Genomic DNA, 17,755 nt, shown 5'->3' with positions numbered 1-17,755 from the left:
CCAATTCGAGGCGGACTTTGCACTTTGCATTCATGGTAATCTAACAGTTAACAAAATTCTTGCAGAGATATGAAAACGTAAGCGAGCGTAAACATCGTCCTCCGAATTGCGATCTCGACTTCAACTGTGCAGTCGTCCTCAAACGTGCGGTCGTTCTCAGAAGTGCGGTCGTCCTCAGAAGTGCGGTCGTCCTCAGAAGTGCGGTCGTCCTCAACTGTGCAGTCGCTCATTTGTGTGCAGTCGTGCTCGATGCAGTCGTCCTCAGTAGTGCAGTCGGCCTCAGCTGTGCAGTCGCTCATTTGTGTGCAGTCGTCCGCGATAGTGCAGTCGTCCTCAAAAGTGCAGTCGTCCTCAATAGTGCGATTGTAAATACACTACAATAAAGTATTGTCGGCCTCAAAAGTGCAATCAGCCTCAAGAGTGAGGTTGAAGATCTGCGATGATAACTGCTTCGAGGCTAACCAAAACGCATAAAACTCAAAATTAACTAAAACGTATCCATTATGTAGTAATGCCTTGCCGTGCATATTGCCTATTCTGATGACTCTGCTGAAACGCTGGCACTAGGTTGGTAATCTTCGTCAGCTGAATCGTTTGAGTTGTCACTCAGATAGTCATCACAGAAGTATATACTGTCGACTGGAAACGGTTGCATGCATGAAGGGCACTTGAGGTGTGCTGCACCATTATTGCTGAGGTTCACCATGTTGAATACACGTAAACACTGAATGCCGCATTGGTGCGGGCACTGAGGGCCCTCCTATATGATGTCCCCGTTGTGGTCATTATGTCCACTTCCGTCATGCAGCGACTCGATCGCTTGTGGCGCTCCAGCTGGTAGCGGTAGCCTCTAATCCACTGACAGCACACGTCACACATCCGAAATGGTGGGGCTGGCAATCCCCGACATGGGATTTGGAGGTGTCGACTAAGATTGTCGGCTCTGGAAAACTGGTGATGACACGTTTTTGTTTTGCAGACGTGCTCCAAGCTTCCAGACAGTAGATCACAAATGTCCATCCTAATTATAATAATAGTAATAAGCATTTATAAGTACATTATATTACGTTGCTACAAAAAATAGTCCTCTCACTGGTCACACATGTGGAGCAGGGGGCTTCGCAGCAAAATCGATCATGAAGTCCTGTTGTCAGCAGGCGGCAGCTTCAAATGGTGCGATGTTTTGGCGGTATGACACCCAGAGTCCGCCTCTTTATGCCTATCCCTATTAGGCCCGCTAGTGTGTCGCAATAGACCAAGGTTCATTTCTCATATCGCACTCCACATCAAATATACATAATTTCGCACAAGTCAAGCGAAGTCCTACTTCTTCTAGTGGTTGGTTTTTTGAACAAGATGTCGAAGGTATCATTGACCAAGACATGAAGGCTTTTTTCTGATCACGATATGTGCACTGTAGCGTTGGACTAAGTTTAGGTATTAGGAGGAAGGTTATCACCTGAGCCTTCCTCAATGTCGATTTTTCTGCACTCGCAATCACCTCCAAGCGTTGCAACTCCTCGGGCCCTTTCTAACCAGCACTTCAAGAGCAATATGCACCCAACGACGTTGTTCGCGGTGTTCAAGCCCACAGCCCCCGAGACAGGAGGCCATGTACACGGCAGAACGGCTTTAGAGGCCGAGAACGGCCAGTTTGATGTTGAAGGGGTATACAGTGGGCGGTGGTGGCAATCTGGCCCCTTACGGCGAAACGAAGTGCGTCCGATGTAGAGGTTCAATTGGTGACGGAAGCGGAGGCTCCCAGTAGTATCGATATCTACCCTCGAAGCGCAATTGTACATTGCTCATGTCCCACAAAGAAGGCCGTATGTTTGGGGCTATGGGATAGTTGTCAGCTATGCTTGGGAAGAAGCAACTCAGTTCGGCTCACGGCAAGTCACTTTCTCGAGTGAGACTTGCGTAATTTGTACAGCGAAGATGAGATGCAAGCTATTGCACTGGAGACATATGTCTTGCGACCCTGTCGCATGCGGGGACCTGCCGCCATAATACCCGCAGAAATGCCACAGTATACAATCCAGCGCATGGTCATTTGGATGGAATCGACATGCAAGCTCGACGGAGCTCAGCAATTATTCTTAGGAAAGTAGGTGTGTCTATCGTGGATGAGTGCGTCGTGGAACCGGTGTACAGCGTGATCAGCACACGAGTTTTCTTCCTTGCGGGCAAGCGCAGACCCTAAAAGCACCGACTTTGTTGCTTGTGGAAGTATCGAATGCTTCGAGCAGCGGCCTCGGATAGCAGTCGAGGGGCGATATTGAAACGAGGAGACTTGTAGCGGGGTACATATCAGTATACACTAGGTTACATAAAGAGTGACCCGTCACTCTTGTGGACACCTGCTGCACAGTACCCGGTGCTCTAGGAGCCAGTCTGGGCATGACTACATAGCTCCACTATAGGCGACCTCTAGTTTGTATAGAACCCAAGCTAAGCTTACTTATAAATACATCAGTCTTACATCTACTCTTCCAAGTAGCAAACTGCTCCCACTGAGGCCGAGAACAAGTGGACTTACGCCCACTCGGGTAGTAAATAAATACCCTTAAACATTTCCTCTGTGCAAGGTGCTGTGTGACCCCGTCGCAAGACTACCCGTCTCAAGACTGCAGTTATTCGACTCTGATGACGACCTTCTGCCAACGGAGGAGAAAAAAAAGCAGAGCCCCCAACATCAGGTACAAGTAAACACATTCGAGAAGAATCCCCCCATGAAACCAAAGATTTAGCGATATCACGACTGAAAGCTCTCCAGAGCCGGGTGGGCGACGACCCGGAGATGGTGCGTGACATCGACCAGCTAATTGCCCTGCTTTCGTTTAATTTTGGGAAAACAAACGCAAACGAACTAGTGTTTGCAGGAGGGCCCGAGACCAAGCCGCACTTTAAACCAACTCGACAGCCGTCCGTCTCCTGCAACCGATCTCGTACCGCTGTTGGTATCAATGAAGGTTTCCGAGTCGCAGTGATATTGCTATCATGCAACTTGGTGACTCGAAATCCCGCGACCTGAACTTCCAGAAATCCTGTGCAACAGTTTTGAAAGTCTCTACGGTTATGATGACTGCCTTTTGTTTTTACTTTTTCTGATGTTTATTAGCACATCGTTACTACACCTTTGCCAGGTCAAGATGGTGCTACTCCACTTCAAAACGGATTTTTTTTAATACGAAAACAAAAATTTGATTAGGAAAAAGTAGCACTAAAAAGGAAATTCAAAGTGGTGAAAACGCAGAGCAAAGTGGTCCTCTCAGGTTGAACTGCAGCGAGGTGCCGTACTGCATGTCCTTTATGCGCTCCGCGGCAACAACGGCATGCTGGCAATGCAGTACCATCCTGCTAACAAGGCGCAAGTCGATACATCCTATGCGGCGCCTCGCCGCGCGCTCCAGTATCTCCATCCGAGCAGCCGCAACCGTCCCGCGATGACGCTTTACTACCAGTTCTTCACGGGACAAGGCAAGGTCGGCCTTGATCTTGGTCTTGAAACACTGAAACACCCTGTAGTACCACTTCAAAAGTCGATTAGTTGGTCATTTAAAATATATATTGTAATACTGTATACTGCGTACCTTCAATGGGGTTACACATTGGAGAGTATGGAGCCAGCCATAGAAGTACGAAATCGGCTAGTTCAGCGACGCGTGCTTCCGTTTGGTTATGGGCAGGGGCGTTGTCGAGAGCGACAACGATTTTCTTGCCCTGGAAGTGCTCTTGAAAGATTGGCGAGGACTTGACTTTATTGTAAATTTTTCTCAGCGAAAGCAGCGTTAACATCCATGCGGATGCTATTCCTTTGTAACTTATAATGCACCAGCCCTAAATCCGTTTCACGGCGCACTGTACTTGCAGGTTATCGCCCCTGGATGGCGGTAAGACGACCGTCGCCCGCTCGCCCCTTCTGACACGCCCTTGGCTACGTTTGCAATACACGTTATAATTTGTATCATCGTAATATACGATGAGGTTTCCTGCATTCATGTGCTCGCGCAGCTCTTTGGCAAACTCCATTCGCTTTGTTTTGTTGACTTCGCTGTTGCAAGTCATCGGCTCCACGCGGACCTGTTTCATTAAAAAAAAAAGATTATTAAAATATTTATTTTACCATTGTAGCATACCTGTTTGGTGGTGTACAACTTGCCAATCAGCTTGTTGCTGATTGTTGAGTTGCTCAGGTCCACGCCGAAGTCGAATTGCACCATGTCTCTCATTGCATTGAGAGTGTAGGTGCAATTTTCTTCGAGGTACTCCTTGAGTGCCGCCTCGATCTCCAGAGTGCATTTGAAGTTGGACGGACGGGCTCCTCCGCGCGGGAGCAGCTTCACCCGTCCTACTTCCACAATTCGACGTGCTGTGGTGGCGGGGATACCGTTGTGGGCGGCCACAATCATCCAGTCACCGCCGGCGCGGTGGCTGTCGAGGACACGAGCTCTGGCAAATGCAGGGTGCGGTGCTCCGGGCATCTTGGGTAGGTGGAGGCTTGGCTTGGTTGGGGGCTTGGGAGAAGATTGATAAGTGAGAGAGCGAGGAATGGCTATGAAGTGCTTGCGGGCACGGGCGCTTTGAATTGCGAATAAACCACTTTGAAGTACGGAGTGCATTTACTCAACAAATTTGTGAAGTGACATAAATTCTAATGTAAAAGTTGAAAATAATTTTTAAAACGTTTTGGTTACTTCACCACTTTGAAGTGGAGTAGCACCATCGAAGGTGTAGTAGTAGCGATGCGCTGGATAAAAAAGTACCATAGTAAAAAACTATGGGACTTAGTTATCCAGTAATAGTCCTTGAATTAATACTATTCGAATAGCATGCCTCCACTGTGAACATCACCTTCCGCCGTAGTACAGTATTGCACCCTGTTTTCGCGGGGATGGACCATATAGGATTTGCAAATAAATCAGATTTAATCTCAGCAAGCTACCGTTTATTTGTGCTCAGTATTATCACATCCGGAAGTTTATCAAAGGTCCACTGCTCGGTCGTTTCGGACACAAAATAATCCTCATTTCGTGCTGATGAACAAAAAAAGCAGCACTTGTTGTCCCAGAAAAAACATTTATTGAATGAGTCACTACGCCATCGACTGTTGTGGAGACTTGATTTCCACGAATGCAGGTGACTTGGGCGGTCCGCTCTGGAACAGCACCTCGATGTCCTCGAGCATCATACCCTTCGTCTCCGGGCAGAAGAAGTACACGAAGATACCGCAGATACAGCACAGACCGGCGAATAAGAAGAACACACCGTTGATGTTCAAGTGCGGGAAGAGCTTGACCACTTCCGTCATGACAGCACCCATGGCCCAGTTGGCCGCCGTGGAGAGCGCCACAGCAGGCGCACGCACACCCAATGGGAAAATCTCGGCCGGGTAAATCCAGCACACGGGGCCCCAGGAGATGGCGAAGTTGAAGACGAAGAAGGCCGAGCCCACACAGATGAACCAACCACCCACACTGGGACAACCAGCGTTATCGACGTTGCCGTCGCAAATGGCAGTGAACAGGATGGCTGCGAACAAGTGGCCGACCACCATACCCACGGCACCGATGAGCAGCAACTGACGACGACCAAACGTGTCTACCCAGCGCATGGCAGGGATGGTACTGAGGAAGTTGACACCCGACAGGAAGAAGGCCGAGTAGATACCGGCGTTGGTGATGTCCTTGAAAATCAGCGCGCCGTAGCTGAAGATGGGGTTGATACCAGTAGCCTGCTGCAGGACCTGGAGAAGCATCGCAATGGCTACACGCTTGAAAATAGACGGCTCCAGTAGCTCACCCAGACCCTTTGAAGCCGACAACTCCTCTTCCACCTGGTCACCGATAACCTGCAGCTCGCGGCCGACATTGTCGGTCTGACGGAGACGCTTGAGCACGCGCTCCGCCTCCTCCTTTCCCTTGTGCAGGTACGTCCAGCGAGGACTTTCCGGCACGAAGAAGATGCCGAGCATGACGACGATCGGGGCAGCCATGGCCACTCCGTTGGTCGTACGCCAGCCGTGCGCACGGTTCTCCACGATGATGTTGACGACGTTGGCCAGGAAGAGACCCGTCACAACGGTCATCTGCATGAACCCAGAGAGCAGACCACGCAGCTCCTTGGGGGCCATCTCGGCACCAAACAGAGGCAGTGAGAACGACGAGTTGCCCACACCGAAGCCCTGAATCACACGAGCGATGTACATGAGCGTGTGCTCGTGTGCCTTGTTGAAGCACACCCACGAGGTACCAATGCAGAAGAGCAGACCGGCCGTGAAAATGGTCCAGCGACGACCAAACTTGTCGGCCACGATGCCACCGATGAAGGCGCCAGCGAGACAACCCAGGTTGTAAGCCATGTTGTACCACACAGTGAAGTCCGTCCACTCATGCGGCAGGTTGGACGCGGAGTCGGTACATTGATCGTAGGTGAAGTTGTGCCAACCGACGCAGTAGTCGTTGATGAAGGAGTCCATGATGAGGGACGCCCGACGTCACACCCTGGTCATAGCCCGAAGAAGAGGCCACCCAGAGCGGCGAAGACGCACACAACGATAGCGTAATCGCCGCCGAACCCTCAGAAGAAAGACATCCGTCTTTGGTTGTGGAGATATCACCACGACGTCAGCCAGCGTTGGCAAAGTAAAGATTAAAACGCGGCGAGTTGACTAGAATGCAGCAAATTGCAGAATGAGTTTGAGAGCCGAGAGCGTCTTGGTGAAATGTGGATCGGGGTTGAGTAGGGGCGACGGGCAACGGCAGCGGTTGCGTAGCTTACTAACGGTCGCTTGACATGTGAAGCTGAAGCGTGACCTTGAAGTTGTCACCGAGTTGGGATCGCCGGGACGTCGCGTGCTTTACCACTTGATTTATTCCCATGCATTTTAGATGACGTTAATACCACGTGATATTCGCAGTACGAATACAAAATCATGAGCCAAACGTAGCGTTAGCCTGTAATGTTTGGACGGCTATGCTGCTCACACATACGCACAGACTTGCCAATTTAAAAGGACGTACAGAAATCTGCCTGAATAAGGAACGGGGTTTCAACTAATAACCTCGCAATTTTTATAGTCGGGAAAGATAAAGGGAAATGGGATAGTGATGGGCAAGGTACTGACAAAACAATCCAGGCACTGACTTTGATTTCAATTTAAAAAATGGCGCGCAGTAGGTGATCCTCCTTCGCTTCAAGCCCTACGAGCCGAACTTCATTCCTACATTTACATTCAAGATCACTATCCGACTGCGTCCTCAGCACCCCCATGTCCTCCAATCGTCTCCGCCTCACCTGGTCCGAGAAGGTAGCCATCCTCAAGAAGGCTGCTCGCTCACCTAGTCTGTCGTAAAATGAGCTAGCTGAGTGGGCGGTTGAAGAGTTTGGACTTCCAACGGCCCCTGGCAAAACGACAAAATACCGCATACTCAAATCAAGTGCTGTGCTGCGCGGACGGCCTGTGGAGAAGGCTGTACGATCTAAAGTTAGCGCTTTCACGATTCAGCAGTGCTGCTGAATCAGCACTGCTGGAATATCACTTTGGTCTCTTTCAAAAGTCGAATCTTCAATTTATCCTAACTTAATTCAATACATGCACATCATAGTCTGTTTCTAGCGAGGCATTGTCAGCTTATGCAATCTCTTTCTTAATTTATATCAGGCGTTCCTTATTCAGGCAGATTTCTGTACTCCTACGCTCTGGACTAAATTTACAATATTGTAGCTCCATTGGCCATCGCAACGCGCAACTTGCGAGGCTGCAACAACCCCAAACATCAAAATGCGTGGACTTATAAGTTATTAAATAATGTAAGTACATTGTGTAGAGACGACTCGTTAGCAGAATCGTTTCTGTGCCACGAGATTTTAATCGGGATACAGATGAGATCTGCTTGCACCGGTTATTTTGCAGTACTGTATGTTCTTCTTGGGCTCCGGGATAAAATACATGTACATGTAGTATTAAATAGTACACTGAAGCAGCACTCTACTTTGTTATTTAGGAGGAAACACAGGGCCGAAAGGCTCATTCATAATACATAATATGTATATATTTGTATAAAATATGTTTAAACTAAGCAGTACAGTACCGTACCTCTATTCCAACTGCACGATTTTTCAAGCGGCACAATAAATCAAGTGGTCTTGGACGCTGGCTCAGGACAGCAGGCTGCTGAGTCAGCAGCCTCTACCTCGGTACATGTACATGCAACTGAGGCAGTGACTGTTGGTCCCGGACCGGAATCACTTCCACTGAAAGCTTCAGCTGAGCTTGGCATAGAGTGCCTAAACTGAACACTGCGGGACGTTTGAAGATTATTTCAAAGTTGAAGCTCCGACGCTTCAGTTTCTGTTCACAAGTCAGCGAGATGTAGACGAGCCTGAATAAAACCCGCCACTATAATTAATGCAGATGAACCCTTCGATAGTAATCCCTGCTCATCGAATACTCTCCGACAAGAATAAAACATCGGTTCTCGAAGAATAAGCTAAAAGCGCTCTCACCCCTCCCTCGGAGTATGGTATTCAAAATTACGAAAAATAACGTGCTTAGCTATGGGAAAGTCTCTATTGCGCAGCACGTCCAAAGCAAGCAAAGACACTTGCTGCTTGCTCGCTTAGTTCGTCTCGCAGCTCTCTCTGCATCGCTCTATCCCCGTGAACACTTCCATACGACACGCCCGCTGAATATACTCGAATAAGCAGCTTTGCAATCCACTTGAGATGCTCCTTAATATCCGCAGAATCGAGCTCAACGTCATCATTCTCTCCTTCGCCTCCAGTATCCTCGCAGGCACCCATCGACTTATTACTCGCATTTCGCAGAAATCTTCATCAGCGGGGTCGTCGCACATTCAGCAGCTGTGTGCATCACATCGGATCGGACGCATGTGAGCGCAACAGCATTTTAGATAGGTCGTCGATTACGGAGTTTTCCTCCTCTGGCTCACTGTATTTGCACGCATAGTAATCGAGTGGACCCGTGTGTTTTCAGCACTTAACAAATATCGAGGGCAGCATAAAATTCCAGCAGTCGATGCTCCATACCACCGCTTGGCGGACGTCAACCTTGTATAACTTGGTCGCTTTCGACATGTCCATCGGCTTCGAAGGTATACCTGCTGAACTACCCCCACAACAAGAATACCCTTATCTAGGAATAAAAAGCTGGCTCCGGCGCTATGACTATCGAGGGGTTCATACGTAGTACATTTAGTAAAATCACTTTAGTTTTTTTAAAAAGCCTATCGGTATTTTTACACGTGAGATATTGCACTGCTCAAACGAAAAAGAACGTGTACATGTACTCAATATTGTGGACGGATGGGAAATGCTTTGCTGCATCGGCCATCGAAATTCGTAGCACTACAGTTTCTGCTTGGATCATCCAATACATGTACAGTACTGTAGGGACCAAGCAGAAAAACTTCAGAAAGCGTTGATTGGCATGGCCAACTAAGCATGTATTTTTAACGAGCGACGCAACCAAATTGTAATTTAAAAATAAAATTGCGGTGGCACTACCATTCTGTACCAAATCGTCCATATGCTAACCTGCTTGAAAACAAACAGCAGACGTGCATGTGTCACCGCGGTGCCAAATAAATCAAGTAACAGGGCGATTGGTTTCGGACAGAAACGTCTCGAGACGCGCAGAGGCGACCCCAAGTCGCTGCCAACTTCAAGGTGTCACGCTGCAGCTTCAACCGAATGGCGATTTGGTTCGCCCCACTCAGCCTGGCACCACGTACGGTGCAGTACATTACCGGCGAACCCGCTGTGAGCGGTCGCCCTCTCGCCAGCCAAGCCTGTCGGACCCAGCCGTCAAGACTGTCCCCGGCGGCAATAGCTCACTCCACCTTTTCCTGCTTCTTGCACAGGCACATTTGCCTTCGCACGATTGCAACGTCCTCTATTCAGCTACAACCTCAGCTAACTTAACTTTATCATGGCTGCTGGCGTCGTGGTGAATGTCCACAACAACGACGACGACATTCCTACTGAGGGCTCGCGCACTTACGCTATCGTTGTGTGCGTCTTCGCCGCTCTGGGTGGCCTCTTCTTCGGCTATGACCAGGGTGTGACGTCGGGCGTCCTCATCATGGACTCCTTCATCAACGACTACTGCGTCGGCTGGCACAACTTCACCTACGATCAATGTACCGACTCCGCGTCCAACCTGCCGCATGAGTGGACCGACTTCACTGTGTGGTACAATATGGCTTACAACCTGGGTTGTCTCGCTGGCGCTACTTCCGGTGGCATCGTGGCCGACAAGTTTGGTCGTCGCTGGACCATTTTCACGGCCGGTCTGCTCTTCTGCATTGGTACCTCGTGGGTGTGCTTCAACAAGGCACACGAGCACACGCTCATGTACATCGCTCGTGTGATTCAGGGCTTCGGTGTGGGCAACTCGTCGTTCTCACTGCCTCTGTTTGGTGCCGAGATGGCCCCCAAGGAGCTGCGTGGTCTGCTCTCTGGGTTCATGCAGATGACCGTTGTGACGGGTCTCTTCCTGGCCAACGTCGTCAACATCATCGTGGAGAACCGTGCGCACGGCTGGCGTACGACCAACGGCGTGGCCATGGCTGCCCCGATCGTCGTCATGCTCGGCATCTTCTTCGTGCCGGAAAGTCCTCGCTGGACGTACCTGCACAAGGGAAAGGAGGAGGCGGAGCGCGTGCTCAAGCGTCTCCGTCAGACCGACAATGTCGGCCGCGAGCTGCAGGTTATCGGTGACCAGGTGGAAGAGGAGTTGTCGGCTTCAAAGGGTCTGGGTGAGCTACTGGAGCCGTCTATTTTCAAGCGTGTAGCCATTGCGATGCTTCTCCAGGTCCTGCAGCAGGCTACTGGTATCAACCCCATCTTCAGCTACGGCGCGCTGATTTTCAAGGACATCACCAACGCCGGTATCTACTCGGCCTTCTTCCTGTCGGGTGTCAACTTCCTCAGTACCATCCCTGCCATGCGCTGGGTAGACACGTTTGGTCGTCGTCAGTTGCTGCTCATCGGTGCCGTGGGTATGGTGGTCGGCCACTTGTTCGCAGCCATCCTGTTCACTGCCATTTGCGACGGCAACGTCGATAACGCTGGTTGTCCCAGTGTGGGTGGTTGGTTCATCTGTGTGGGCTCGGCCTTCTTCGTCTTCAACTTCGCCATCTCCTGGGGCCCCGTGTGCTGGATTTACCCGGCCGAGATTTTCCCATTGGGTGTGCGTGCGCCTGCTGTGGCGCTCTCCACGGCGGCCAACTGGGCCATGGGTGCTGTCATGACGGAAGTGGTCAAGCTCTTCCCGCACTTGAACATCAACGGTGTGTTCTTCTTATTCGCCGGTCTGTGCTGTATCTGCGGTATCTTCGTGTACTTCTTCTGCCCGGAGACGAAGGGTATGATGCTCGAGGACATCGAGGTGCTGTTCCAGAGCGGACCGCCCAAGTCACCTGCATTCGTGGAAATCAAGTCTCCACAACAGTCGATGGCGTAGTGACTCATTCAATAAATGTTTTTTCTGGGACAACAAGTGCTGCTTTTTTTGTTCATCAGCACGAAATGAGGATTATTTTGTGTCCGAAACGACCGAGCAGTGGACCTTTGATAAACTTCCGGATGTGATAATACTGAGCACAAATAAACGGTAGCTTGCTGAGATAAAATCTGATTTATTTGCAAATCCTATATGGTCCATCCCCGCGAAAACAGGGTGCAATACTGTACTACAGCGGAAGGTGATGAAGCATGCTATTCGAATAGTATTAATTCAAGGACTATTACTGGATAACTAAGTCCCATAGTTTTTTACTATGGTCCTTTTTTATCCAGCGCATCGTTACTACTACACCCTACTCCACTTCAAAGTGGTGAAGTAACCAAAACGTTATAAAAATTATTTTCAACTTTTACATTATGTCACTTCACAAATTTGGGCTAACTTAGCCCTGTGTTCGGAATAAACACTGGATCACCAGTGCAAAAAGCGGTTAGACCTGGACTTGATCTCCACGAATTCGGGCGATTTGGTTGCCTTGTTCTTGTTGAACAGCCCCTCGATATCCTCAAGCATAATGCCCTTGGTCTCCGGACAGAAGAAATACACGAAGACCAGACAGATCAGACACAGACCTGCAAACAGGTAGAACACGCCATCAATATTAAGCGACGGGAAGAGCTTGACGACTTCTGTCATGACAGCACCCATGGCCCAGTTGGCTGCCGTGGACAAGGCCACACCCGACGCGCGAACGTTGAGTGGGAAGATCTCGGCCTGGTAGATCCAGCACACGGGCCCCCAAGATATGGCGAAGTTGAAGACGAAGAAAGCCGACCCGATGCAGATGAACCAGCCTCCCACCGTCGGGCACCCGGCGTTGTCGACGTTGCCGTCACAGATAGCTGAGAGCAAAATGGCGGCCCAGAGGTGACCGATTATCATACCCACGCCACCGATCAGCAGCATCGTGCGACGACCGTAAGTGTCCACCCAACGCATGGCCGGGATGGTGCTGAGGAAGTTGACGCCCGAAATGAAGAGTGCCGAGTATCGACCCGATTTCGTGATGTCTTGGAAGATCAGCGCACCATAACTCATAATGGGGTTGATACCTGTTGCCTGCTGCAGCACCTGCAGTACCATAGCGATGATCACGCGCTTACGCACGCTCGGCTCCAAGATCTCCAACCAACCTTTACCTTCCGCCTCTTCCTCTGCAATTTGGTCACCAATCACTTCCAACTCATGGCCCACATTGTCAGTCTGACGTAGACGCTTGAGGATCTGCTCGGCCGCCTCCTTCCCCTTGTGTTTGTAGGTCCAACGTGGACTCTCCGGCACGAACCAGATGCCCAGCAGCACCACAATCGGCGGCGCCATCGAGATGCCGTTGGTTGTCCGCCAGCCACGGTCGTGGTTGTATACAATGATGTTGACGACGTTAGCGAGCAAGAGACCGATGACCACAGTCATCTGCATGAAGCCCGAAAGCATACCGCGTAGCTCCTTGGGAGCCATCTCGGCGCCGAAGAGTGGTAGCGAGAAGGACGAGTTGCCGACACCGAAGCCCTGAATAATGCGAGCAATGTACATGAGCGTGTGTGCCTGTGCCTTGTTGAAACAGACCCAGCACGTGCCCCCACAGAAGAGCAGACCGGCGCAGAAGATGGTAGCGCGGCGACCTAGCTTGTCGGCCACGAAGCCACCGATGAAGGCGCCCACGAGACAGCCCAGGTTGTATGCCATGTTGTACCAGACCGTGAAGGTGGTCCATTCACTGGGGAGATCGGACGTGGAGCGTGTGCACTGTTCGTACGTAAAGTTGTGCCAGCCGACGCAGTAGTCGTACAGGAACGAATCCATGATGAGCATGGAGGACGTCACGCCCTGGTCGTAGCCAAAGAACATACGACCGAGCGCGGTGAAGACGCAGACGACGATAGCATAGGTGCGCGAGCCCTCCGTCGGCGTGTCGTCAAGGTCGGGATGTTGTGTGCTCACGATGGGTCCGCCCGCCATGGTATCTGGATTACGAGCGAATACTTAGACACTTGACGCTTCTTGCTTGCAGAGAAGAAGGGAGAGTGAGAATGAGGCGGTCATTACCAGCAAGAAATATGTCGTCCAACCTACTTAACGGCCGAGGGCAGATGTCGCGCGAGACTTACATGTCCGCAGCGCGAGCTTGAAGTTGGCGGCGGTGGCAGCTTCTCTCCGCTTGATTTATCCAAGCCGTCGAGTAATACCCCTCTTCGTTTTATTGCTCTACATGTGAGAGTCTCACTGCAACATCACGCAGATTTGAGTTTTTTTTCTTTTTTAGGTTACAGCTCACTTTTCACTATTGCCTGACGTTGAAGTTGAGGCGCCCGGCACACGATGCACTCAGAGCATTGCAGCTTGCAATTTCCAAGTGTAAGCATACCGTACTGTGTAAATCGTAAGTAGTTTGCATTTTACTGAGCATTATCCCCATACATTTTAAGCAGTCTTGGCGAACAGGTTTGCTTAGAGCAGCTGGTAGCGATGTGAATTTATAATTATCGAAGCTTTTTTTTATTAAATTTTTGATACTTGTCTGCCCGGCACAGGTTTCTAATTCGAGCGTCCACAACAAGAATGAGGGGCTTCAATGCATGCCAGACAACGAGACTGGTATCGGGACGGCAGCTCACCCACGAGCACCTTGCTCTCAGACACGATCCGAGCGTGCCGTATGTCACCTCACCCTAGTTGATATCGATCTACTTTACTTAAAAAATGATGAGCTCACCTGCGTTAAGATCGTGCATGAAGGCTCTTGGCTGCCGCGTTGTGGGCACTACTGCACGCTACGCGTCGCTGGTAAGTATGGAGTGGCTAACGGACCTCTAATTAAATCAAGTACGCTGGCATCACTCGTGTTGCTAACCTTTTAACCTAAAAGTCAAAACGACTTTTGGGTGGCGTATGCTTTCACGAACACAATGCTGCAGGTTTGACTACTAAATTGCACGAGGCCATAAATTAAAATCAGTAGCCCCGCTGTGAAGCGTTGATCATGGCACTCACTCTCAACGCACCATGACGAAATATGACCTGCTGCTAAGCAAGGCGCCTGAACATGGGAGCGCGCGATAGTAGGAAGACGAACTATAAATTCTCGTACACATGTACTTGCCGGGCGCATCAACTTCAACCTCGATACGTAATCACTTCGTATTAGACTTGGTGCGCCAGCGATGCCTCAACGCTGGAAGCAAGCCCAGACGTTGTTTTACTTCCATAAACTATCAGGTACATGATAGCCTCACAGGTCTTACGAAATACGCAGTACTACCTTGGTAATGTGATAGCATACAGTAAGAAATAGCGCTTTACTAATTTCTTAGCGGGTTCGCTCGGCAACAAGGCTGTTTTGTGCATTGGTCCACAAAAAAGTGCGCGCGGTTTACAGTAAATCCTGTCCAAAATGAATCTTGAGAAACCTGATATCCTGTCGTACATGATATTTTTTAGGTCCACCGAGTCCGTTCCCAGAGATAGCTATGGAGTAAACTTGATATTGCTCAAATGACAAACCTGATACGAAATTTTGAGGACAGCAAGTCGATATTATTGACTTGCTGTCCTAAGAATTTCGTATTATGTGTAGCCTACAACTATCCGTGGAAAAAATTGCAATTAAATTTATGTCAGTATTCAGAAGCCTTGAAATTGTTTGTATCATTCTTCGACACACAAACAATTTGTGTGTGCTCTCGATGCAGTCGAAGTCGGCAGTCTCAAATACATGTATGCACGTACCAAAAATTGTTGCTAGTCCGGAGTAATTTGTAATGTGGCGCAATGATCCACTAACAAGGGGCAACAAAAAAGACAGAAACCCATCTAAACTCCATGTTATTTGTGAAAATGATCATGTGTTTTTAGAGACTGCGATACTCCATTGCGTTTTCACGACATGGAGTCGAAATGAGTGGAGGTCTACACATTACGTATACAGTACATGAAATTGCGGCAAACGGTACAACTAGGTGGAGAAATGTGGAACGATTTGGTGTTTCATAAGAAATGATTGCTTATCCATGAGTCCAGGAGAGATTTACATACTTAAATCAATAAAGACAGTCTCAGTATGATATGCCTGTGTGCCTCCACGTTAGACCCGGAAACGCACAGCGAAGTACATTTGCATTTTATGCTTCTTAAAGCCAGCATGCCTCCGCACCTCGTTCATATACGCTGATAGTGGTGCCTTATAAAGACTTTATCACTCTAGCACTGGCTCGTTTACTGAAGACGATCTGAGTAACATGATATGATGCTATAGCTGATAGAGGATCATCCACGGGTCATATTAGGTAGGAAATGTTTTACCGCATTTCATTGCAAGGCAGAGCGAAGCAATTGTGTGTTTTTAAACCAGATTTTAGTACCGGTATATCGCGTCCTTACCGGTATACACTCTTCCCCGCTTGCTGCTGGTCACCCGTGGCGCGTTCACTCACTTCGTATTTGGAAGAACAAGCAGAAAGCAGCGAAGAACTAAGGGGAGATTTCCACTTAACATCGCAATGACAACTCAAAAAGCCTCCGAAGCAACCAGCGCCCCCAACTCGCCGGCGTCCAGGGCAGGTACTGTATCCTCGGACAGCATAGCTCCGGGCAGTAGAACCAACATCATGGATGTCACCGGCGGCGTGGAGCCATGAGCAACCGCCTCAGTGCGCAGTACGACGGAGTCCCTTCTTTTTGCGTACGAGCAAGCGCGCTGCGTCACGCGGAGCGACCGCTGGGGCACCGACCGAAGTCCGCCAGGGCAAGAAGAAGACTACAAAGAGTGTGGCCTCGACGAACGTGTCTGGTACAGGGCGCAAGAAGACCGACGAAGGTGCAGACGACGCGGCAGACCAAGACCTGGAAGAAAGGACGGCTCCACCAAAGCCGAAGAGGTCGAAGAAGGCTGCACCGCCCGCGGAGGCCACGTCTATCGGCGAGACCGCGGCACCTACGAGGTTCGAGCATGTTTCGGGCTCTCGAGAAGGCTTCGACCTGATCGAGTTCATGGTGTCCTTCGAGCACAGTTGAGGCACGGTGACGGGCAGCGTACCTACTCCTGCGCTCCACGCAGAAGACCAGCCTGACGCAGTATCTGCTGCAGCCCCCACGGTTCCTGAGGCGAGATTAATGGCTGATCTGTGCGCCCTACGCGAAGAGGAAGATCGTCTGCGCACGATTCACCGTCAATGTCGCAATCGCTGGGACGGAGCTCCCCAATGCATGATGACGGCGCCCAACTCGAAGGGAGAGCTTCCCCCGCCTGGACGTACGTTTCTTCTCTAGTGCAATTGTTTTAGAAGTTCGGAGAAGACGAAAGGTTACTTCAGTCCGCCGCAAGTCCATCTGCCGCGCTAGTGAAAAATTTCTTTAGAGGGCCGCCGTTTTGCTGATAAAATCCTCTCTTCACCTGCCGATGTACCGGGTTCCCCCCCTTCCAGGCTCACCCGAACCTGCGCTAGTGGATCGAGACGAATTACGTTTTAGGCTATACAGCCTCCTTTGACTATACAGTCCAGGTCGATCATACAGTCACCTACGGCCATACAGCCTTTCTTGACTATACAGTTCGGGTCGACTATACACTCACCCACGGGTATACGGCCTGCTTTGACTATACAATCCATGTCGTCTATACAGTCATCCAAGTATACACGGCCTCCAGAGGGTAGCCGATCCAGGTCAGACGATCTGTATACGAGCGAGCTTATACGACGAAACGGCCGATGCGATAATACGAAGTCTGCCAAGGTCAAAATCCCGATGAATCCTGATGCATCTGCATGCATCCCTTCGACTTCGGGTACAAGTCAAGCAAATCCAGCCAAGCTACACTCGGCTAACTGCGATGGCACGTGAAACATACTTCGGATCGGAAGCGCCCCACGTCGCCCTATAGTCTCAAGTCAAACAGCGGACCAAATGCATGAGAATGCACGCCGGCGATGGGACTTGAACCGGGAAGCTCAATCGGCTACGCTCGGGAAGGTCATATCCAGCTTCGGCATAAAGACACCAGCGTCTGGTTTCCCTGCAGCACAAGAAGGCGCTGATGGACATGTGTACTTGCTTTATAAGCCGCTGCAACGCTCTCTGTCGGAGCTCGCACTCCGTTCAGCTTTACCTACCGGTGTTCGTGGAGCTGGTTCGGGGGCAAAAGGAGAGGGACTATCGCCCGAACAAGAATCTGGTTCTTGGCGAGCTATGCAGAGAATACAAGCACTT

At 50.1% G+C, this 17,755-nt stretch overlaps 3 protein-coding genes across 3 annotated transcripts; 1 reads left to right on the top strand and 2 right to left on the bottom strand.

The window, feature by feature from the left end:
- Positions 1-5,095: 5,095 nt before the first annotated feature.
- On the bottom strand, positions 5,096-6,478 carry PITG_07711 (Major Facilitator Superfamily (MFS); the record flags this gene model as incomplete). Its single annotated transcript, XM_002904603.1, has 1 exon — positions 5,096-6,478. The coding sequence occupies one exon, from the start codon at positions 6,476-6,478 to the stop codon at positions 5,096-5,098; it is 1,383 nt and encodes a 460-aa protein (XP_002904649.1).
- Positions 6,479-9,952: 3,474 nt separating this feature from the next.
- On the top strand, positions 9,953-11,488 carry PITG_07710 (sugar transporter, putative; the record flags this gene model as incomplete). The annotated part of the gene is made up of 1 exon (XM_002904602.1): positions 9,953-11,488. One exon carries the CDS (start codon positions 9,953-9,955, stop codon positions 11,486-11,488), a length of 1,536 nt encoding a protein of 511 aa, XP_002904648.1.
- A 474-nt stretch (positions 11,489-11,962) lies between these two features.
- On the bottom strand, positions 11,963-13,510 carry PITG_07709 (sugar transporter, putative; the record flags this gene model as incomplete). The annotated part of the gene is made up of 1 exon (XM_002904601.1): positions 11,963-13,510. One exon carries the CDS (start codon positions 13,508-13,510, stop codon positions 11,963-11,965), a length of 1,548 nt encoding a protein of 515 aa, XP_002904647.1.
- Positions 13,511-17,755: the final 4,245 nt, after the last annotated feature.

This window comes from Phytophthora infestans, genomic scaffold (genome assembly GCF_000142945.1).
Source record: "Phytophthora infestans T30-4 supercont1.11 genomic scaffold, whole genome shotgun sequence".
Taxonomy (NCBI): Eukaryota; Oomycota; class Peronosporomycetes; order Peronosporales; family Peronosporaceae; genus Phytophthora; species Phytophthora infestans.
The sequence above is the reverse complement of the archived record's forward strand: the minus strand, read 5'-3'. Positions and strand labels throughout refer to the sequence as shown.